Source organism: Paralichthys olivaceus, chromosome 23, assembly GCF_024713975.1.
Source record: "Paralichthys olivaceus isolate ysfri-2021 chromosome 23, ASM2471397v2, whole genome shotgun sequence".
Taxonomy (NCBI): domain Eukaryota; kingdom Metazoa; phylum Chordata; class Actinopteri; order Pleuronectiformes; family Paralichthyidae; genus Paralichthys; species Paralichthys olivaceus.
The window spans coordinates 15,657,092-15,680,278 of NC_091115.1; the positions used below are offsets into that span (position 1 = coordinate 15,657,092).

General features: G+C 40.6%; 3 protein-coding genes and 2 long non-coding RNA genes across 7 annotated transcripts in view; 3 read left to right on the plus strand and 2 right to left on the minus strand.

Annotated features, from left to right (window-relative positions):
* The window catches only part of arhgef39 (Rho guanine nucleotide exchange factor (GEF) 39), a 46,761-nt gene extending 41,504 nt beyond the window's left edge, over positions 1-5,257 (plus strand). For both annotated transcript variants that reach the window (XM_020099815.2, XM_069519641.1), the window contains exons 10-12: positions 1,060-1,195; positions 2,469-2,566; positions 3,204-5,257. In XM_020099815.2, coding sequence (XP_019955374.2) covers positions 1,060-1,195; positions 2,469-2,566; positions 3,204-3,243 — 274 coding nt within the window. In that variant the 3' untranslated portion in view covers positions 3,244-5,257. The remainder of the gene's footprint in view (positions 1-1,059; positions 1,196-2,468; positions 2,567-3,203) is intronic.
* Positions 5,258-7,938: 2,681 nt separating this feature from the next.
* Positions 7,939-12,325, minus strand: rergla (RERG/RAS-like a). Its single transcript, XM_020099860.2, has 5 exons — positions 12,157-12,325; positions 11,960-12,016; positions 10,619-10,692; positions 9,939-10,087; positions 7,939-9,772 (listed from the first exon to the last, which is right to left on the minus strand). The coding sequence occupies exons 1-5, from the start codon at positions 12,206-12,208 to the stop codon at positions 9,487-9,489; spliced, it is 618 nt and encodes a 205-aa protein (XP_019955419.1). The 5' UTR covers positions 12,209-12,325; the 3' UTR covers positions 7,939-9,486.
* A 209-nt stretch (positions 12,326-12,534) lies between these two features.
* LOC109637477 (uncharacterized) lies at positions 12,535-16,358 on the plus strand. The gene is made up of 2 exons (XR_011240193.1): positions 12,535-14,685; positions 14,775-16,358. It is a non-coding gene; the product is annotated as an uncharacterized lncRNA (long non-coding RNA).
* Positions 15,713-19,723, minus strand: LOC109637476 (tubulin beta-4 chain-like). Its single transcript, XM_069520177.1, has 8 exons — positions 19,600-19,723; positions 19,055-19,158; positions 18,776-18,884; positions 18,017-18,127; positions 17,538-17,782; positions 17,095-17,417; positions 16,668-17,012; positions 15,713-16,561 (listed from the first exon to the last, which is right to left on the minus strand). Exons 2-8 carry the CDS (start codon positions 19,109-19,111, stop codon positions 16,414-16,416), a joined length of 1,338 nt encoding a protein of 445 aa, XP_069376278.1. The 5' UTR covers positions 19,112-19,158; positions 19,600-19,723; the 3' UTR covers positions 15,713-16,413.
* A 99-nt stretch (positions 19,724-19,822) lies between these two features.
* LOC138406808 (uncharacterized) lies at positions 19,823-20,684 on the plus strand. 2 transcript variants are annotated; one of them, XR_011240195.1, is made up of 2 exons: positions 19,823-20,048; positions 20,397-20,684. It is a non-coding gene; the product is annotated as an uncharacterized lncRNA (long non-coding RNA). The 2 variants fall into 2 exon arrangements; XR_011240194.1 differs by having other exon boundaries at positions 19,867-20,196.
* The last annotated feature ends 2,503 nt before the right edge of the window (positions 20,685-23,187 follow it).

The window sequence follows — 23,187 nt, forward strand, 5'->3', positions numbered from 1 at the left end:
ATTTTTCAAGTCAAAATATCCACTTTACACATACACATTCGTATTATTCCCCCTCAATTCCTTATTGTATTTCTTTTCTGTGTTTCCTTTTGTTCTACAGGAATCGTATTACTACCTAGTACCTACACACAGACACACACATCTTCTAGCCAGGGGACTTAATTAGTGTGTAGATCAATGCTTGGCGACACTAAGTGAATGGTGAGGCAGGATGAGGCCTGACCACCAGGGATGTAATGAAGGCTAAAGACAGTTTAACTCTCACTTACTTCTCATCTTCACACGGTGGAGAGGGTCTTCAGGCCGACCTCAGAAGATAAATTCATAATCATGTAGCAGGTCACGATTTCCTTATTATCCTTTATTAACTCTTTGCTGAACTGAGTGGTTTATAGAAATTAGACGTTATAAGTGTAACTTGTTTTATCTGTTCATTTATGACTTATTACCAGGAAGAACAACTGGTGTAGGTTTAGAGTATGTGTGATTTAGAGTTGAGCTGGTGAAAATATGAAGAACAGGGTTCAAATCACACATTGATGTATTAATAACGATACACACTCTTTAAATAAGTCTTTTTTTTTTGTATATGTTAAATCTAAATACAGAGGTCGATTCAAGGTGATGTACAGGAACATCAGTGAAAACTACACGTAGACAAATTGACAATTAAGTCTATTTTTGAGATTAATGGACCTTATATGGTGAAAATAGCCGAGCGGTGCTGGGTGTGAAGCTCATCATGTATTGACCACTCGGAGGAAAGTTTTTTGCCACTGCATATTTCACATTTCACTGTGTTATGTCCTATTTTACCTTATTTATCTTTTATGTGTCCAGAACAATGAGTAGAGAAATTCGTTTTTAGTTTAAGCATTGAGTCCAGTACACCGTCTGTCCACCAGGGGACACTTTTTTTACATTGCAAACTCGTGAGTGAGTGACTTTTCCACAGAAAACACGAGCGCACAGAGATTCAACAGAAACTTTATAAGCTCTACGCAGTGATTTTGCTGTATGATCTAGATTAGCCGCTGACTGAGTGTGCTGTCTTTACAGGAAGCTGCAGTCTAAAGAGACAGTGGTGCATCAAAGAGCTGAGCCGCGCCAGAGAGCCCTTCACTCCGCCGCTGACAGCCACAACACTCCCAGCAGCAGCAGCAGCAGCAGCAACCCTGGCAGGAAGAGAAACATGGTGAGTTACACACACAGTGGTACAATCCCTTCAAACTAGTAAAGATGTCCTCATCCAGGTGCAGACGGTAATAAACCCAAACACAGCAGACACAGGTTGAATTTAGTCGTCCTATTAGATGATACTACACCGAACAAATTCATAAAATCGAACTTAAGGGAAAAACAAGATTGTATAAATTCTATTTAAGATTCAAAAAGATATCAAATTTGGTGCCTGCTGGGACAGAGAACCGACAGAGCCTTTTATTTGCATTGTGCCAAATCACATCATCTAAAGTCAACACCTTACAAAATTAGAGAGGAGCCGAACAATTGCGAATTGGAGCAAATCGAGGAAGAAACTGTGAAAGGAACATCAAGAACCAGACCAGACTGTGACCGGGCGGCCGTCTGCCTCGACCGGTTGGGGTTAGTAGAGTAAAATGGGGAAGAGAAGAGAGACGGGTGTGTCATATTTTTGCTCTGTCAGCGTGGTTATAATGGAGATAATAACCAATAAGAGTGATATTCATAGATGCACTGATGTCGTCGATAGCAGAGAAAGTTATTAATGATAGTAGTAATCTTATAACCCGGATGAAATCTTGACTGAACTGTTCCTATAACAGATAAAGCTGCACTTATCCATATGTTTAAATTTGCAGAACAGGAAGTGATTGAGTCAAACGTGATGTTTGAAGTAAAGAGATGATGAATCACAAATCTGGATTTTATCGACGTTGGACTGAAAACGTGAGGACAGATTCCAAGAGCCTGTATTTTTACATGTGTCTGGTTAAAAACTCAAAACTATGGAGGAAATTCTGGATTTTCATTTGCAATTTTGGTTCTCAAGGACTCACCACCACCTCCCCCAACGCCTTCTGATTTAACCAGTGGATTATGCAGTGTAGGTCGATGTGCGTCTAACTGGGAGACGTTTTAGTCACGGCATCAATAATTTTCATTGGAAGCAGGATGAGAAAAAACGAAAACAAAATGAGATAGAGGAAATTGGGAAAAATATGAAACAATTCTGTAATTATTCTTTACATATATTTCACAGATAACAAATTATAAAACTAGAAATATATGTTTCAATGAGCCTTTACCTACTGTGCATGCAGACATGAATGCTGTGAGAGCAAACGACCTGAGGATATTTCTTTTCAAACTTTAACCGCAGTGGTTCATTAATATTTTTACACTGCGGAGATCATTTTTAAAACTAAATTTTTTTCGAAAGCTTGAATACTCATCCCGTGTAATCCGCCGTCACATCCTCTCTTCAGGAGACGAGCGAGGACGCCCAACGCGCTCACATGCCTCCAGTTCAGTGGGAGGGCAGCGCCCCCAAGAGGATGAAGCAGTCCGATGCTCCAGAGCAGAGGTGGGATGATGTTAGTTGTTGGTCTGACAACTTTATAATCTTCATTCCACTTGAAAACATGTTTTGATTTTTGTTCCTTCACTTCAGTGTTAGAGCTAAACCTTTCATGGTGCTGTTTGACTTAGTGCAAAATGATTCATCATTTTATTTTAAATTAGTTTTCACTGTCATCTGCAACTTTATCACTTCACTTGTCTAAGGGGCTACAAATAATGAATCAATATTATTTCTTATTAATAATTATTTTGTACAAAGTGTCTTTTTTTCTTTTGAGATAAATCTTATAGTAATTCTCAACATCTTTTTCCATTTCTTTCTCTGACCTCCAGTACGTTCTGTAAAAAGTTATAGGCACATATCAGACAGCATTTACCTGAACAGCAAACACTGTGCACTCTACGGTTCAACATTTAATATTGGCACATTCGTAGATTCCAGAGTTTTCAGCGAGGGAGATGAGATAAAAGTATTTTTAACTTGGTTGTAGTTAAATCGTATCAGTTTGAAGGAGATCTGTACAGAGACTTAACCTTAATGCAGCAGATATTCAGACCTCGGGCATATTTCAAAGTGAAGGCTGCCGATGATGTGGTGACTCTCTGACTCTATGGTTTGAAATCTGTGTTCTTGTGCCCAGCGGTGCGGAGGCGTCCACTTCTGGCTGCGTGATCCTCTAATGGACCGACTGTTCTTCAGCCTCTCAGCTTGAGATGACGGAGCCTCCTGGACAGCTCAGTCTGAGAGTTTTGTTTCAGCCTGATGTCTGTGTACCGTTCTGCAACACGAGGCTCATGCTACTGTTTGTCTGAGCTGCTCGCAGCCTCTTTGATTATTTCTGTTCTAACACGAGGTCGGGAGAAGTCTGGTTTGTCACTAACAGCAGCTTCAGCCTCCGCTCATCCTGTGCAATATAACGTATCGTCGATGTGCTGCTTTAAAACCAAATATCGGATGAAAGTTTGATTTAATGTTTCTGCTGCTGGTCCCCAGCAAAGATTCATCTACTCACAATGTTTTATTAGAAACTGTGATACAACACTTCTGTCCTTATTCACAGTCTGTGCCTAAATGTTACACTTCCACTCATATTTTTATTTCAGTCAGCATTTTATATTCTATTTACTGACGGACAGACACAAGAAAAAGGAAAATACAAATGGCAGAGATCTGGATATCTGCAGGGGAAAGTCACTTTCTTATAAGTGGACCCTCACTTCTTTGTAAGAGTGGTTCTGATCTTCACCTGCGTTCACTTTTCACTGACTCCAAACATGAAGATGCCACTGTGCTGCTTTACCAGCAATGAAGCAGCCATGTGGAATTCTCTGTAATCCAAAGGCAATTGTTACATGTAAGTAGTGATTATGTTTGGAAATACAAAAATGGACATACACACTGAGAAATGACATAATATCAAACATTATGAAACGATTAATCATGTAAATAGAGATTAAAATATTAAATCTATGAACCAAAAATGTAAATAAATAAAATACACACAGACACATTTTAATATTGAAATTCATCATAGAAAAATAGTTTCTTTTCCAATGCCCCTTTTTCTAAAGACAAACACACACACACTCATTTATCTTTCTATAGTTGTGAGGACACTCAATGACAGAATCCATTCCCTCACTGTCACGTAACCATCACTGCAAAAGGCTAAACATTAAAACTGATCCACATCTTAAATCAAACCTAATTCTGACTCTGACATGAAATCTTTAAAAGTCCTTTGAATTTTAGGGGGGTCGTCCAAAACGTCCTCATCACAACAAAGTGTTTGCCCAATGATGTGTCCTCACAACCATGAAGACACACACACACACCTTCAACCCATAAGAGAAAAATCCTGTTTTTAAATAACGATGTCTATAATGAAACTAAATTCCAATGTAACAATGATATTCGGTTTCATTACGCAGTTTAATTATTTAGCAATTTATTGGTTCATTGATGCATTTTACTTTATTTTATTATCTGATTATTTGTTTCACAATGTTTCATTTATTTAGTAACGGTCAAAATGATGAGGTGTTCCATTATTATGACAAAGTATTTATTTTATTCATCTTATGCATGCCATCAATTTTATCTCACATGAACATGAACATATGAATTATCACGTTATTGATCGCAGCCACAGGACCAGTCCTGCTCAGACATTTTTATAGAATGCATGATTTGATTGACTGATTTGCTGCCAAATATACAGCAGGTATTCGTAGCTTTAACATGGACGACATACGGTGATACAGTGACGTCTGTCTTTTCATACTTGATGTTAAATGAGTGCATTTAATCATGTGCATTGCATTTTAGAAATGACATCCTAAATCCATTTCTGGGGATTTCAATGAAATGTGAACAACCAGGTGTGAAAATCTGGTTGTTCAGACAGATGTTCACTCTGCTGATTATCTTAATACCTTTTTTATTTTTACATCATAACCATAATGTCCTTTATCCTATATTTTATTACATCTTATAAGCCAATCAACTAATATATTCTTCTTTTCACTAAGGTAGATTTGACTAACTCTGTTTTTGTATTTAAAAGTTGTGTGGGTATTTGACAGTTTATTTTTATTATCTTATTCTACTATTTTTTAAGATTCTGTGTAAAGCTGCTTACAAATCATACATGGGATTAATGGCAACTTTGCAATAAAATTCTTCGAGCAGTCACTGTGTGTTTGTGTTTTTTAAGCTCTTTGATTTCGATGCATACAGAGAGTAACAGTCTTTTTAAACTCAAGGGTTCCTGTCAGTTAAAATGTGAAATTAGAGAGATCCAAAGAATCCCACACTCTTCTCGTCATGTTCTCTCACACATATCGACCATGGACCAAAGTGTTGAAGGGTTTTTATGTTTCTACAATAACAGTGAGCAGCTCAAATTAACACTAACCTTCCCTCCTGTTCACTCAGGCCGATAAAAGATCGTTGAATAAGAATAAGAAATCACGTTAGATCAAGTTGCAAGTTTCATTTTAATTGTCATTCATCCTCACAGTAAACGGCTGAACCATGTGGCATTCGTCAGTCCAAAGTGCCAGAAGAAAAAAAAAAGAAAGAACTAAACCACACGACAGTAGAAATGTGTTTCGAGTTCACAAATCTGAAGATGTTTGATCTGAAACTATCTTTAACTGAGCGGCGGCTCAGGCCAGTGTCACGCTAATGGGGATATTTTAAATATTCATCTCTTCTATATGTGGACTGCAGAGAACAGGAAGTGATTAGGTTTCTATTTTCGAAGACAGATGATGGTCGGTGGTCACTTCAGTCCTCAGACCTCCATCACTGCTTCTTTCCAAACCTGCACTACAGCTTTATGAACACAGGGTGGCGACAAAGACAAATCTTATAAACTACTGTAGTGCAGCTTGATGAGGCTCAACAGTGTCCCTACTGGACAGCAGGGACAATTAACAGTGGTGCACCACAGTCCTGCCATTATCACCCTGATCTTAAAGAGTGGAGATTCATCTGTTCATTGTATACAAGTCAAGTTAATACAGGTCATGTGTTCATAAAGTTTTAACATATTGGTAAAGATGTCATTTCCCAGAGTCAAATCTAAATTTGGAATAATATCACTGTGTATAGTTTTACTTTTCTGAAAGCATAAAACACAGTTTGTCTCGAGGGTGGCACAAGGAAAAATAAAAACAGCAAATTACATTTTATTTATTTTATTTTTTTCTCTGTGTACATGAGACAGTTTTAAATCAGGGGCTTTCAATCAAGTTTTTGCAACAGCAGTTCTTTTAGACCATTACTAAGACTTAACATTCGGAGATGATGGCTAAAAGCAGCTTATTTATTCCAAACATACCTCATGTGTTCTGGCATTTTCATAGAATCTTAACTGAGAGCAGAATTAAATATCTTTGATACAGCTTTTTCTAATTACAGTTGAGTTTTAACTCTGCTCGAGGGATGAGCAGTGAGCTATATTATCTTATTACTACTGCCACACATTGTGATATTACATTTCAAGGATTCGCAGACACCCTCATGTCTTCATGCTCCTTTTAACACAGCGGAGGTTTCACATACAGGGACACAGCAGAGCAGCTCTTCCATGTGTGTTGGGCTACAGGTGGTTCCCAGTGAACCGTCTGTCACGAGGATCTGCAGAGTAATGTGAGAGAGAAAGTCGGGGGGGGGGATTTTCAACAGTTGGAACAGCTTAGGAGCCACCGCACGCCAAGCTGATTTCAAATCCACTGTCATAACACCGGGGGTGGGGGGTTGGGGGGGGGGGGTCTACCAGGCAGGAGGCCGTCAGGTGCCGGACCCTCAGAAAGCTCCATAACCAGAGCCATGTGTGTAAGACATCATTCTGCTCAACGACATCAAAAAGATTCCAGAAGCAGGCAGAGCCCCTCCACCCCCCCAACCCCCTGATCCCACAGGGATTTAGATATGATCATATGTACAGACACCCCCCCCCCCCAACCCTTCTCTTCTGGCTGTTTCTGCTACAGATAAAATGGGCTGAAATTGAACAATAATAGTAATAATATATAAAATAATATCATTACATTCAATTAGTTTGAATAGTACCCAAAGAATGATATCACTGAATTGTTATTAAGTAGTTCCTGAGTAATAAAATATTAGATATTAAACGTAAACAGCAGACTTGGTGACATGTAAATGAATGACCATTAATAGGTCTAACAGGTCTAAATCTTTCTAGTTAACATAGTTTAACACATAGTATAGTGTAATAGTAGATATTAGTTATGACAGATGTTGGATACGTGGTAGTTTTTGATCAGCACACAGGTCATTTCACTTTCTGAGTGTGAATGTCGCTGTGATGTCAGGACTCCCTCCCTGCTGCTACCGGTTTGTTTGACAACTAGATTTCAAGACGCAAAACAAACTGGTGACATTTCAGGGCTGGAATGCGAAACCGGAGTTTGAGAGTGATTTCAGCTCATGATAGATAAGCTCCCACTGAGGCTGAACACAACTCTGACCTGCTGAAACCAAACATTCCCCCCATGGAAACACTTTACTTCCTCACCAAGTCGGGCAGAAATGTGTTACGCTGAATGCACTGATGTGTTTGGATCATTCCTAAACTGAACTGGTTCTGCAGCTGAACTGGATTCATTTACAAGTGCTGAGTGATTCCAATTCCATTTGACTTCTTCTTTAAAAATGTAAGGAACTAGAAAAGATGCACTGGGTTGCATTATGGGAAAGAGCTGTTGGATATGTCCTTTTACTAGAGTAAAAGATCTGAATATGTCAGCTTCTGCTTTGATTTTGAACATAATGTCTCTTGTAAGATCCTGAGGTTGTACGATAATAGATCAATAAAAACCTATACTCACTTTAATTATTTTATCTATTATCTACAAGAAGAAAAGCCAATATCAATGTAAACAGTCCTATTCACTGTACGCTGCTCTATTCAAGTCCACTGTCTGTCCAATGGTCTCACCATGTCCACTTAAAAAAATGATTTACAGAATAAGACAGACATTTTTATTTGGCGACAGCAAGCTTCTGACATTACAGACATATTATTTAACAGCAAGTTGCAGCCGATGAACAGAGCAAATGTATATTCACTACTCATCATCACTTATCATTAAGAAGACATGAACATTGGCAGGGTGATGATGAAGAATTACACAGGATGTCAAGTCTCAGGTCTTGGCATCAAAAAGATAGCAACTTGTAAATACACCTGTTACCTGGTTATTACGATATAGAACAGTTGGTTTATTCTTTCAAACACAATATATATGTTTCTATTTATGCTCCTGTTAGTAGATATATGTGTTGGAATTCAGCTGAGCTGTAAAAACGTCAGCGGTGTTACAGCCATAACAACATAAGTTTTAATTCGGCTTAGCCCAGTGACAGCAACATATGTCAACAAGCGTCTGTGTAATAAACCTGAACAGTTGGTTATTTGTATGCTGCAGCACATTATTATCTACAACACTGCCCGTGTAGACTGATGTGGGAGAACGAGCTGAAGGGCTGACATCAGCTTACTAAGGAAGGAGTCATCCATGTTTAATATGGATATTGAACAATGTAATACAACTTATTTGACAGAAAAAAAACATTTACTCCCACACAATATATGATTAACTCCACGTTTAATAGTCTCATCCCTCGGGAGTCATAAATACTAAATACATGAAGCAGTGTTGCCAGATTTACGATAATTAACATATTTGTGCGATAATTTTGCCTTCTGTACGATGTGCGATCAATAACACGTGGTGTACGATATTTAATCATTTTGTGGCACTTAGTGTTATCAGTTGTAATCTGTAATAAAATATGGATCACGTCTGTGTTTACACGTCTCTTCTCACCTGACGTCTTTTCAGCCAATCATGCTTGTGATTCATGAACGTGATCACCACGTTGTCACACCTTGAGTCGTGCCTGGCAAGCTTAACGCAAGTCTTTCCTGTCACATGTTTCAAAATAAGAGCCTTGTGTCTTGAAAAGGATCGAGTCTGTACACCTAAATCGCTTCGGAATCTCGACACAGCTTTTCGGAACGTCTGTGTCCAGCGCCACATCCCTACTCTAGTCGCGTGAGATAAGTTTTAAGCTTCTGACACTGACGACAAACCACGTTACAAGCGAGCACCATCTCGTACCACGATGCAGGACGAAGGAGCTGCAATACGCCAACACTAAAACACATGTTAATCATTTAAAGCTTAAGGAAAGTGTATGTTTTGTCTTGTGTCCAATCATGATCGGTGATCAAGCGAGAGAAACATTTAAAGCTGAGTTACGAGCCAAACCATGGATTCTACAGTGTGTCAGTTCAATGTTAATAAATAGCAACACTAAAGATAATGATGGTATGAAGCCATTCGTCCCGGTCTTGACTGACGGCCGTCCTCGTACACGACACGTCACACTGATTTCCTCCTCTTGCCGAAGACGTTGTTGATGAGCTTGACCATGGACTTGGAGCCGCTCGGGCGCCTCCTGCGTTCCTTGGCTTTGCTGCCCTGGCTGGCCTTCTGCACCATCTTGGAGAATATAAGCGCCACCTCCTGGTAGTGCTCAGCCACCGACAGCTCGTAGAACTGGCAGTGAGACTCGGCGGCCAGACGCTGACCCTCCTCACGTTGCACCTCCCGCATGTGGCACAGGTCCTGTTTGTTGCCCACCAGAAATATGAGTGAGTGTACGTCCCTGTGGGAAGAGGAGAAGCAGAGCAGGCTCACAGGTGCATCTGTGCATCACTTTACATTTCCGAATATGGGACACTAATAGGGCCAAGAAAGAACTTGGAATTTGGGGCACATCAGGATAAAGGGGCTTTAACCTTGGCGGGGGGTAAAGTGATCTTAGTCCACACCTTTTGGCAGATCCCAGGTGCAGCTCTCGGATGAGGTGCACGGTGGCTTTGGCGGTGAGGAAGGAGGAGCGGTCGCTGATATCGTACACCAAAATGAAACCATCAGCCCAGTGGATCTGGCTGTTCAAAGCAGACTTACCCTCACAGGCCTGAAACAGAGACAAACACAGTTTAACAATATTAAAAGTCAATTAATAAAAAACATGGATGTGGTCAAAATAATTTGTGCACTGTTGTCCCAGCAAATAAATGGAGGGGGTAATACTTTAAGCAGGGTTTAGAGTTTGTGGTTGTGATGTGTCTATGGATTTGGCCTTGATATCTAACTCAGATGAATGGACAGTGGTTCAGCTGAGGACGGCCACATGCATGACTGGCTCTGCAAACTAAGATGGATGATACTAATGGGGTTATGTTTCAATTATGCATAATTATGCTCCTTTTCCTCTCTTTACTCAAGAGTGTGGCCTCTCAGTTTTAGAGAAAGATTTATTGATTTCATGTTTTCAGATTTTGTAATGCCTGCACTCATGTAGACCCTGCTTGTGCTTAGATTAGCTCAGCTTGTGCTCAAAATGTGTCTCCAACTGTGCTCCAACTCTGGTCTGTCAAAATTCTCCAACCAATAGAACGGCAGTTGGAACAATAATAGGAAAACGGCCCCATAAATAATAACTCACCTGAGAGCAGGGGTCATAGAGCTCCAGATGAACCTGCCTCCCATCCACAGACAGACACTTCCTGTACACGCACTCTGTGGAAGAACGAGTAAAGAAAGGAGCAAGAGAATGAAGACACACCCTCATAATACAAGAGTGTAATAAGAATTTCATCAAGTTAACAAAACGACGGGCCGTTGATTATTGTGATTGTGTTCACTGCGATTCAAACTAAAAAGTCGACATCCAAGCAAGAGGTCTTTGTATTATTTAAAAATGAATCTTGGGGGTGAGGGTGCAGCTGCGGATCTCAGACAGCCTCTGAGCTCATCCCTTGTGGTGTCAGGAGGCTGATGTGCAGTTTGTAAACATCAAATTTGGCTGGTGATGGTGATGCATTTGTATATTTTGTGAATATTTGTAGATCACGAACCATGCATGTGTCACCAACAGTGAGACTTATGTCCCTTTATTGCTACGTACCTGAAAAACACTTCATTGCGTGTCAGTCTGTTTGTACAGACCCTTTACTGAGAAGTGGCGAGGCTCAAAAAACACTGGCGGAGGCCCTGCACCTTCTTAATGGCAAAGTGCAGCATCGAATAAGCTGAAGCAGAATCAACAACACCGAGCATGTGTGCTCTCAGTTGACTGTAGATAGTTTAATCAGGCCAGAACGTTTCACGTGTAATCACGTACCCGAGGCCAGAGGTAAACAGAGACTCTGCAGCAGCTCCTCTCGGCTCTGCTGATTTGTTCTGGTCTGAAGGCGAAACAGAACTCGCGCACATGAAACCAGATTACTCTGAGGAAAACAAAGGCATATTGAGTCACTATCTAAGGACAATGTTGAGTCACTCGCAGGTCACGTGACCATCGTGGAGCGTGGCTCCTCAGAGCAGAGGGTGGCAGATTCAAAAATAAGACTAAATGAATGGATCAGATAGTTTAAGGAGAATGAAGAATGAATCAAGGGCTGCTCACTGTTGGGACTGTTGGGTTTCTTGACCTTCTATGTAAAGTGCCTTGAGATAAAGTTTGTTATGATTTGGATCTGTGCAGCCACACTGTTCCAACTCCAGGATTTCCATCATGACATAGTTACTGTTATTTTTTTAAAGGAATATTTTCATTGAGAATCAAAGGTTAACCCATACATACAAAGATAATTAAAATAGAAAACTTAGAGTAATGAAAAACACATAAGAAATAAGGACAAAGAAGTAAAATTAAATTAAATGTGTTCACAATATATCCGGGTGTTCTCCCTTTAAATGTACCTATTTATTCCTTTTTCATTTTGTATTATTCTTAGTAATCATTATTAATATTTAAACACAGGTAATTAATTATTAGTTTTACCTGAGGAGGATGCATACTCGCCAATAAAACGCCTGGTGAGGAACCGGACGATGAGAGCTGCAGACAGACAGATACAGAGGTATAAACAGACAGACAGGTACAGACAGGTGTATACAGACAATTAGTCAGGTGAGGTCCACTAAAGGAGACAAATTTGTCTTACTTATGTTCAGTTACATGTGTCCCAGCTCTCCTACCTGATTTGCCAACGCCTTCACCCCCCAGCACGGCAATCTTCACCTCATTCATGTTGGCTGTGGTAACCAGTTCAGTCTCTGGAGCAGAAGTCTCCCTCAAGATGTCATCACTCTGAGGAGCCGAGGAGGTAAAGAGCCGCAGAGCTGAGGGCGAGAGCTGCCGGAGTCTGCACGGTGTGCATGCTGGCCGGTGGGTGGCCCCTCAATTAGCTGCACGACCCTCCTCCTCCTCCTCCTGCTCCTCCTCCAAGTGTCAGAATCAGACTGTTGGATAGACTGAGAGTGAACAGTGTCTAATTTAACTCAGTAAATCTTAATGAGAAATATGCAGCCATAGTATCTGCAAATACCCTATAAAAATCAGATCCCTGTATTCAAAACTATAATTATTATATTAAATGTATAATGATAATAATAAACTAATTATTAACTTTATAAAGCACTTAGAAATAGGTTAAGAGCTTTGGTGACATAAAAACCTGGTGCAATTACAAGTTTACAAAGTTAATGCATGAGATAATGAATGATTGAGAGGCATTTTATTAAGACAGAGGTAAAGCTTGTCTGATAAAAGAAGGTTATTTTGAGGCAGTGGACAGCTCGACCACCCTCTGTCTTGTCCCCGGTGCACAGAGCAACACCTGCTTAGCAGACTGAAGAGCAGGGGTACAAGGGATGAGGAACTAGGGCCAGTAAGTAATTTATAAACCAAGCCATATGATGTTAAAATCAATTCTACAAACCGCAGTATTCTTGCAGTATTCTTGCAGTATTCTGGTTTGCACTACTCTCATCCTATCCACCATGTGCCCTATGACTGCATACTGTGTCGTACTGTGTACTATGTGTTGAGTACTTATTATGTTCTGTCTACTTATATGTTTACACTGGGACTGTCTGGACTCAAAACGTCCTAAATTCATATGAATAAAAACCAAAGTATATTGGCTGAGAGTATGCTGCCTGGACGTTTATCCAGCTAATAAAAGCAAGTGTGATTGTGACTGACTCTGAAGGAGGGCGACATGGAAGATTAAATTATCACTGTAATGTTTACTGACTGTTATGCATCCTATCACATAATGTAAATCAGCAGCATAAATACTTTGAGCTTGAAACAGGCTAAAGCAGATATGAAATGCACTTTGACAGTTTGTCCTGGACTGGAGTTCGTCCAGGAATGAGCTCTGTTCACCGTCAGAGACGTTCGGCCCAAACGAAACATTTCAGGGGCAAAATCCCACCCACGGCTTCTGCTGCTCATCATCCGTTTTAGGGACAATCAGCTCCTTAGTTTGTTGTTTTTAATATTTAGAGAAGGTTTTCAAATATCCTTTACTGTGTCATCTCACTGAACAGGAGCATAGGCAGAGTGAAGATATGTGTCTATTTCTGCCGAGGGTCCGCAGTATGACTGTTCTCTCCCACATAGATTATCACAGCAGAAATGTTGCTTCAGCAGGACGGGTGATGTATTATTTTAACATCGGCCTCCTCCACTCTCTGCCGAAGCTGTTGTTCTCACTGGCTTTTGGTGGTCTTGCATTTAAAGGAAGAATAAAGCTATTTTCATCAGTGAGCTGCTGAAGGTGTTAAGTGGGTTTCAGAGTTGTGATGTAATGAGGACATTAATACTCAAATTAATTTGCCTCCTGCAAATGACAGGGTCTATTGCTCTGCAGTGACATCAACACTATACGTTGAGATCCGGCCTTTATGGGCCCCTAAGCACCCCCCCACTGCTTCTGTGCTGTCAATATTATTGACCATTATCAATGCTACATCATGCACACACTGTAAATCTAACACACACGTTGCAAGTCTCATTACTTGTAGCTGTGTACCTTATACCAACACCAGATGTGACACTTCCATGGTTATCAATCTTAAGTATGCACACATGAACACAGCTTCTGCAACTCCCTGTGTGTAGTGCCCTACTGATTTAAGTTCCTACTGTAGTACTTTAATATCTGCAATGTAGCTTTATCCTCGTGATGATTTAGATTCTTCATGTATTACTCATGTGGTTTAATTTCTGCATTAATATGGGAAACTGTGTATTTTTGTTAAGATGATCAAATATCCAATATTTCGAACAGACCTTGAACTTCTCAAGTCCGTTTTCTGTTTCTTTATTGGATGGACAGGTGTCAATCAATCAAGTCAGGGTGGGATTTTGACCTGTCGGGGGTCTGTGAAGGGCGGGACTTAGTTCAGACCGTAGGAGACGGAGCGTGAAGAAACGCGAGAACATGAGAGAGGACATTACGCTGTTCTAACTTCGTTTTATTCTCAGTAAATACAATATATTGCAAGAATTAAGACCCAGCGGGATTGCGACTCAGTGTAGCCTAAACCAGCCGGACTGTGAGCCTTGTCTGGAGACGTTTGAGTGAGCATTGTTGCTAAATTAGCTCAACTGTTAGCACGTGAAACTGAGTTAGCTGACTAGCGTGCGCCTTCTGGAGCGGAAGGACCTGCGCCAGGCTGCTTGTGGGAAGCCTGGGTTTATTTACAAGTGTCTGAGTGAGTATAAATATTAGGAGCGCTAAAGTTTCGCACATGTCTGGTGTTCTAACAGTGTATTCATTTGAGGTTTTGACTTTTAATGTTAGTGTGCGGACATCGCCGCTCGTGCTGCTGCGGTAGAGGTTGCTCGGGAAATGCCGCCAGGGACTTCCTGCACGTCGACAGGGCTTCTCTTCTTCCCTCTGCTCGCTGCGGTGTCGGGGGGTTCGAATGGACCGGTACCACCAGCTGTCAGAGCTTCCAAGGGACCGTGAGTACGAACAATTCTCCACCGGAGGGTTACACATGAGCTCCAACAGCGCGCCAACGAACATGGTACCATAGACTTGAGATCTGTCACTCAATTGTAATATGGGAAACATAATGTTTACACTAGGCCTGTTCGATTAATCGGTTTTAAATCGTAATCGCAAATACGATTTTTCATATCAACTAGGGTAATTACGGTACAGCCCCCCGTTCATGTATCTGGGCTGCGTATGTGTTGCCGTGGTGGTGACTTCCGCCTCCGTCCTCCACACATTGTAAACAAACATGTCAGCGTTGGATTTCGTTGTCAAGAGGAAGAGCAAGTCCGTTGTGTGGAAGCAGCTTCGACGCTTCGGATGAAGAGCAAGATACTCCACGTTGTAAAGTCTGTCTCCGAGTTAAAAACCACAGCACGCCTAACTTATTTCAACACCTCCAGAGAAACCACGTACCGGCTCAAGAGAACGTGGATGCGGCTACACCACCACCAACTCCGAAGCAAGTAACTCTGCCGGTTTTGTTTTCACGTGGTGTACCGCAAGACATGACAAGACCGAAAGGAGGTGGAAAAATTTTACGGATGCAGTCGCGTTTCACATCGCAGTAGACATGGCCCCGATATATACAGCTGGCTTCCAACATTTGTTTCATGTGCTGGACCCCCGCTACAAGCTGCAAGGCCAATGGGGAAATTATTTGCAAAATGTTCAATAAAAAAATTGCATATTTGAAATATTTTCTTTGCCTTTTGTCATTTCACAAAAAAAATCGGAAATCGGGGTTTTTTATTTTTATTTTTGGGCAAAATCGAACAGCCCTAGTTAACACCTCTAATAGAATGTGGCCATATGCGTCACAGACCATGTGGTGTGAGCGATCAGATCTTAAATGTGTCCTGGGTGTATTCACTCTTTTACTTAGAGCTGTCCACACAGTCTCAGGTCAGATAATCTCAGGCTTTTGGTGTGGACGTGGCCGGGACCAGCACAGTGACAGCATGGTGCTGACTGTGAAACAGGATGGTCAGAGTGATGAGGTGGGCCTGCAAGATTGTGTTCTCTAAGACCGAATTAAATTTTTGTGTGTTTAAGTGTGTTTGTGTTTGTTGACCCATGCCAGATGTTTTATTGTTGCCATCAGGGTCTAACAGTGACACAAAACAAAGAGAAAAGAAACAGAAGTTGAAAAAAATCCAATCGGAAAGAAGCAAAAAAACATGAAGGAAATAGTGTGGTAAATGGTAAAATGTTATAGTCTTGATGACCACTCAAAGCGCTTTATATTACAGTTTTCCATTCACCCATTCACACACACATTCATACAGTGCATCTATTAGCGGCACTTTTTGTTGTTCTATAGGGGTTCAGCATCTTTCCCAAGAGAGAAGAAATAGAAGTTGAAAAAATTCAAACAGCAAGAAGGGGCAAAATTTCTTTGCACTCCTCAGTGCTGTTTGCTGTCTCCATGGTTTGCGGTTTAGGCAAATTCCTCTTCATCTCCCCCCTCAGACTCGCCCATCTCTTCAGCAGTGGCGTCCTGGTACTGCTGGTACTCAGACACCAGGTCGTTCATGTTGCTCTCAGCCTCTGTGAACTCCATCTCATCCATACCTTCACCAGTGAACCTGAAACAATGGACGTAAAGTAAAAGCTTGTGTGAATTCTGAGTAAGAACAGGCCAGCACAAGAACACAACCTTCTCCCCACACACATCAGTCTTATTTCACTCACCAGTGGAGGAAAGCCTTGCGGCGAAACATGGACGTGAACTGCTCTGAGACGCGCTTGAACATCTCCTGGATTGCTGTGGTGTTGCCAATGAAAGTGGAGGACATGTTGAGGCCGCGGGGAGGGATGTTGCAGACGGCCGTCTTGACGTTGTTGGGGATCCACTCCACGAAGAAGCTGCTGTTCTTGTTCTGCACATTCAACATCTGCTCCTCCACCTCTTTCATGGACATGCGGCCCCGAAAGATGGCGGCGACAGTAAGATAGCGCCCGTGGCGTGGGTCGCAAGCAGCCATCATGTTTTTGGTGTCAAACATCTGCTGGGTGAGTTCAGCAACTGTCAGTGACCTAGAAAAAGAGATAATTCAGGTGAGATTCAAAATACATCAAAATACTACTGGCTGGTCTGATGTGGCTCCTGCCTCGCTACCTGTACTGCTGGCTGCCCCGACTGGTCAGGGGGGCAAAGCCTGGCATGAAGAAGTGCAGCCTGGGGAAGGGCACCATGTTGACAGCCAGTTTCCTCAGATCTGCATTGAGCTGACCGGGAAAGCGCAGACAGGTGGTCACCCCGCTCATGGTGGAGGAGACAAGGTGGTTGAGGTCACCATAGGTGGGTGTAGTGAGTTTCAGTGTACGGAAGCAGATGTCATACAGGGCCTCATTATCAATGCAGAAGGTCTCATCTGTGTTCTCGACCAGCTGGTGGACAGACAGGGTGGCATTGTAGGGCTCCACCACTGTGTCTGACACCTGGAGAGGGAGAGAAAAGGGAAAGAGGAGACAAAGGGAGGAGGCAGGATCACCATTAAAGCACAGAGGAAACAAGTAAAGCAACAAACATCTGATAACATTTTAATGAGTGAGGTGTACCTTGGGTGAGGGGACCACGCTGAAAGTGTTCATGATGCGGTCAGGATACTCTTCTCGGATTTTGCTGATAAGCAGCGTGCCCAGGCCAGAGCCGGTGCCTCCACCCAGGGAGTGTGTGAGCTGGAAGCCCTGGAGGCAGTCACAACTCTCTGCCTCCTTCCTCGTCACATCCAGGACAGAGTCCACCATCTCGGCTCCCTCAGTGTAGTGGCCTTTAGCCCAGTTATTACCTGCTCCACTTTGGCCTGTACATGCAAATACAGAAAAACCTTGAGTAGAAAAATCTTCTTGATCTATTTACAATATGACTTCACAGTATTTGTGAAGTAAAACTCCTTTTACTTGCAACGAGCAATGCATATTCTGAAGAGGACTGACTCCTTTACTCTTGCAGAATTGTGGAAAGCAACTCTTTCAGTTTTAAAGATCAAATCAAGCCGTGTTTAAATACAAATTCATATTGACATTTCAATTCTCACCAAAGACAAAGTTGTCTGGTCTAAAGATCTGGCCAAAATGACTAGACCTCACAGAGTCCATTGTTCCTGGCTCCAAGTCCACCAGCACTGCACGAGGGACATACTTCCCACCTGTTGATGACAGGGGCAAGAATATGAATACAGACAGGCAATTCACACAAACAATGCTGAAAAAGAAAATAGTACACAAGTAAAGATCGCTCCCTTTTTCCATCACTACTATTGAGTTAACAGTCATTAAATACGAAGCCCTTTGAAGAGAGGAAAAGCACATTCAACTCTACTACATAGTTTGTATTTAATTCTGTCTATTTCTAGTGATTGAAAGTCATTATACTGTGAGATGATAACTTCAAGTCTCAAGTTAATAGGGTTTTAGGCGTTTTACATTTGTAATTCACCATTTTAAAATTTAAATGGCAAGACAAAGCACAGACAGTGGTTTATAAATAAACTTTAATCCCTCGTATTTTGCAGCCTGTTGCTTTATATCTGTTCATAATACAACACATCTTGATTTAGATCACTCCCTTATGTGCAGTCTAATGAATGTTAAATTAAAGCTGACATTGTTAGCTGGGGTTTGATTTGTTGTTTCATAAAATGGTGACAGTAACTAGGAGGGGATTAGGACCCCCTGGGATGAGGACCACCTGCTGGATGGTTGGGGTAATAACAACCCTCCGGGGGTATTGAATTACATTGACTCCTGTGGAAATGAGATGATCATTGGAAAAGCTTTGGCAAAATGATGCTTACCTGTAGCCTCGTTGTAGTAGACGTTGATTCGCTCCAGCTGATTTTGGCTGTCTCCATGGTAAGTCCCACTTGGGTCGATGCCGTGTTCTTCACTTATCACCTCCCAGAACTGGAGGAGAACAAACATTAGGGGTTAAATTAGCCGGCTAACTAGCATGACCTGTCCTAGAGAGTCAAATTTAACATGGACTATAATTATCTTTGTCGCCAGGTAAGTTAATTCAGCAGCCCACTCAGTATGAATTTGTTCTATTACACTTTTAAAACGTTTCTTCAAACCTTGGCTCCGATCTTGTTTCCACACTGGCCGACTTGTAGGTGCACGATCTCTCTCATTGTGGTTGAAATTAAAAACTTGTAGTCCGACAGATAGATTCTTCTCTCTGTGAATGAGGATGGAGAAAGCTACTGTCAATCAAAACTAACTGGGAATGTGATTGGTCAATGAAAGTTAGTGTGGAGTTATGATGGATGGTGCCCCAGGTGAGCTCCATTGCCTTGATAACATAAAGTAAATTTCAAACACAACTCTCACTGCAGAGAACGTCTGCTTTTTCTCATGTGCACGACCATGTGCACAGTTCAAGTTACCCAGCAACTATTTATCTAACTTATCTTCATAAATCTGAATCCCAGAAGACATAAATCATTCCAGAAAAAAAAGATGACACTAAGAATCTTTTTGAAATTACACCATTGTGTAATAGTGAGAATAACTGCTGTTACAAATGTTCCCAGATGTTGGATAACTATCTAGCTCCTTTTCTGGCTAGCTAACCATAGCTAGATCAACAAAATAAAATTTGAACTAGAACAGTATATACTTAATAGGCAGTGTCTGGTCTTGATTCTGAGTATTTTTCACAGGATCAAGCTGGAGTTGTGACTTGTGTCAGTTGTGTTTTGGAATCGAGCTCTACTACATGAATAAGGCTCCTCTGATATCATATAAGGTGCTACATAGAAAAGGCGATGTCATCAAAGGAGCCTATGCCTCATAGATGATGCAATGTCATCAGAAGGAGCCTTCTTCATTTCACACATCAAAGCACACATTAATGCTGATCATTAGTAGCTGATCATTGTAAAAGGCGTGCAAAGGAATTTGACCAATAAATTCAAAATGGTGAATTTCCTGTTAAATTTGGATCCTGCCTGATAGATCCATGATGAATTTACTGTATCTAGGGCAAAGTAAAAGCAGGGGGTTTGATTTTTAAAACCCTAGGCACAATCCATTTCACCGCACCTATACGTGCAAGAACCGTAAAATGTATCATTTTCACAACTTTCCCAGGGAATAATTTATGGATCTTGAAATCTATGTGTATTAAATCCAAAGGGACTCTAAACTACTTACAGAATGGGGTTTCTTTACTTCACAATTCCTGTCTGACCTGCTTATCCGATGTTCTTATGAGGTCTGGTTCTACCTGATCTTTCCAAGGGTTGAATGTAAAAATGTTAGAAGTTTGGGTCTTTATGGTCCTTGCAAAGGGAGCACTTGTGATGTGCTCCAACATTAGCATTGTTTAAAGTCAAACTCAATTAATCAATCAATCGCATCAGTCAGATACCATTTGTATACCTCATACTCACAAATAACAATTTGTATCAACAGGGTGCAAGATCTTCTGTCCTCCACCCTCAGCAAGAGTAAGGAAAAACTACTGTAAGAGTGACATGTGAGGGATCCCTCTCCCAGGACAAAAGTGCAATAGCTGCTGCGAGTAACTGAGAACATCAGCTAAATAACAACACTGATGAGAAAAGTCAGCATCTAACTTAAATTAAGACACGTATCAATGTTTAAAGTATTTATACATAAGAAAAAGTCTAACAGAGAAGACGGGAGCAGTGATGACATGATTGTAAGAGATGTTGCCAATAAAAGTATTATATATCAGCATATTGTGTATCCAAGCAGTCTAGTTGTTATTATAATCCAAGATCAGCATCCATGATCAATATTCACGACAGCATTTTTTACATTGGGCTTACTGTGTTATTATCATCATCTGATTAGTTTTTGTGTTTTTATTTAATATCTATGATTGTATTTAAAAGGTTCTGTTTTTTTGGAGTATTCAAACCTGATTCAGAGACATCCGATTGAATTGGAACATAGGAACCCAAACACCAATATTTGTGGTGGACACAGATGTGTGGTGGTAGCTTGTGACAGCATTTCTAGTTCACCGTCATCTCAATGACCTATGCTGAGAGCCTGTTTTGGTACTGCACCACCACGTGTTGTCACTGACTGTCCACATTCCCACCTCCTCTGAAAAGAAGCTTCATTTTATCTCTGGTAGGTCTGATCTCCGTTTGAACGGCTGAAACATCTGTAGACACACACACCTGGACTCACTGGGGGCCGCCCTCATCGAGCACAGCCAAGCGCTTCTTCATTTGATGTCAGCCAGCAGGCTTTCTGCTGCTCATACCTCCGTGGAGAGGCCCCCGCTCTGCTGCTGCAGGCCCACACTGAACCATGACTGATACTCAGCTTTCGCTCGCTGTCAGTGGGCTTTGTTTCTGACCACGGCCGCCATGGTACAGTACTGTCCCTGCAGGCTGAGGGGGCTTTAATCCAGGTGTGGAGGATTAAACTGTCAGATCCAGGTGTCAGGACGAAGATATGAGGGACTGACTTCTCTTTGATATATTGATTGTTGGTTTATGAGGCGGACAAATACATTTCAAAGAGGATACTACAGGATGTCCTCATAAAACTAGCTTGTTTAAATGTTGTGCACGTCAATTCTGGGAATATGATGATGTTTAAAAGAGTTAAAAACCTGATCAATGAAACTGGTTAGAAACAGTTTGTCCAAATTAGACGAAAAACAAATCACAACTAAACTATGAAAACTATCAGAGGAGGGAGACGTAACTCGTGCACATTGTTTATACTCCAATCAAGCAATGCTTACTTTTATATTGTAAAAATGACACATCATAATGATGTCATCAGTGTAATTTACACCATATGATGATGAATGATTGGTCAGTGTGAAAAGGCTGTAGATTTTGTCTCTAATCTTATTAGTTGCTAAAATGTATGCATCATGTCATTGTCTGACATCATGATGATCAAAATAATTCTTTCCATACAATCAGTTTATTTTTAGGATGCAGGGATAAATGGACAAATGTTTTTTTTGAGCCCCCGCATGATCTACTTTTCTGTGATTTCTGCATGGCGTCACTTATCATATGATGGGGAATCATTTTCTGATCAATATGAGTTTTAGATCCTCTATTATTAGTAGACACCTAGACACCAGAACTGCTTCTTTCCTCTGGCCATCACTCTGATGAACAATCCGTGTGCAATAATCCAGTATATATATATACACACACACACACACCGGCCACTTTATTAGGTACACCTTGCTAGTGCCGGGTTGGACCCCCTTTTGAACTGCTCTTCCAATGGGGGTCTATTCCTGGTCAGCAAGGCAACATAAGTACATATTTCAATCTGTGTATGAACTCTATTCCTTTCTATACTGTGGTCCATGTAAAAATGTGACTTAACACTTTTACCTACCCTGTAAAAAACTCTGTTCCAATACTGGAACATTTACTTCATATCATATGTGATATGTGTTAATATTAACCGTATTGATATATATATATATATATATGTATATATATATATAGTTTTATACAATATAATTGTCTTTTTGCACATTCTATTTACATATTCATAGTAGATGATCTATTGTATGTATATCGTGTATAGTCAAGTATTTGTATGCATATATTATACCTATACTATATATCATATTATATCTACTGTAAGATACAAGAATACAAGTATCATGTTCTCCACCTCCACCTCTTGTGTGTGTGTATATATATATATATATATATATATATATATATACACATGTGTCAGCCAGTCAGTGTGTATGTGTATATATGCATGTGTGTATGTGTATATATGCATGTATGTATGTGTATATATGGGTTTGTATGTGTATGTATGGGTATATATGTATGTATATGTATGTGTGTATATGTGTATGTACGTATGTATGGGTAATTATGTATGTATGTGTATACATGTATGTATGGGTATATACGTATGTATGTGTATATATGTATGTATGTATGTGTATATATGTATGTATGTGTATATATGTATACATGTGTATATATTTGTGTATATGTATGTATGTGTGTATATGTGTATGTATGTATATATGTGAATATATGTCTATGTATTTGTATGTGTATGTATGTATGGGTATATATGTTTGTATGTATGGGTATATATGTATGTATGTATGGATATATGTATGTATGGGTATATATTAATGTATGTGTATATATGTATGTATGTATGGGTATATATGTATGAATGTATGTGTATACATGTATACATGTATGTGTAAGTTTGT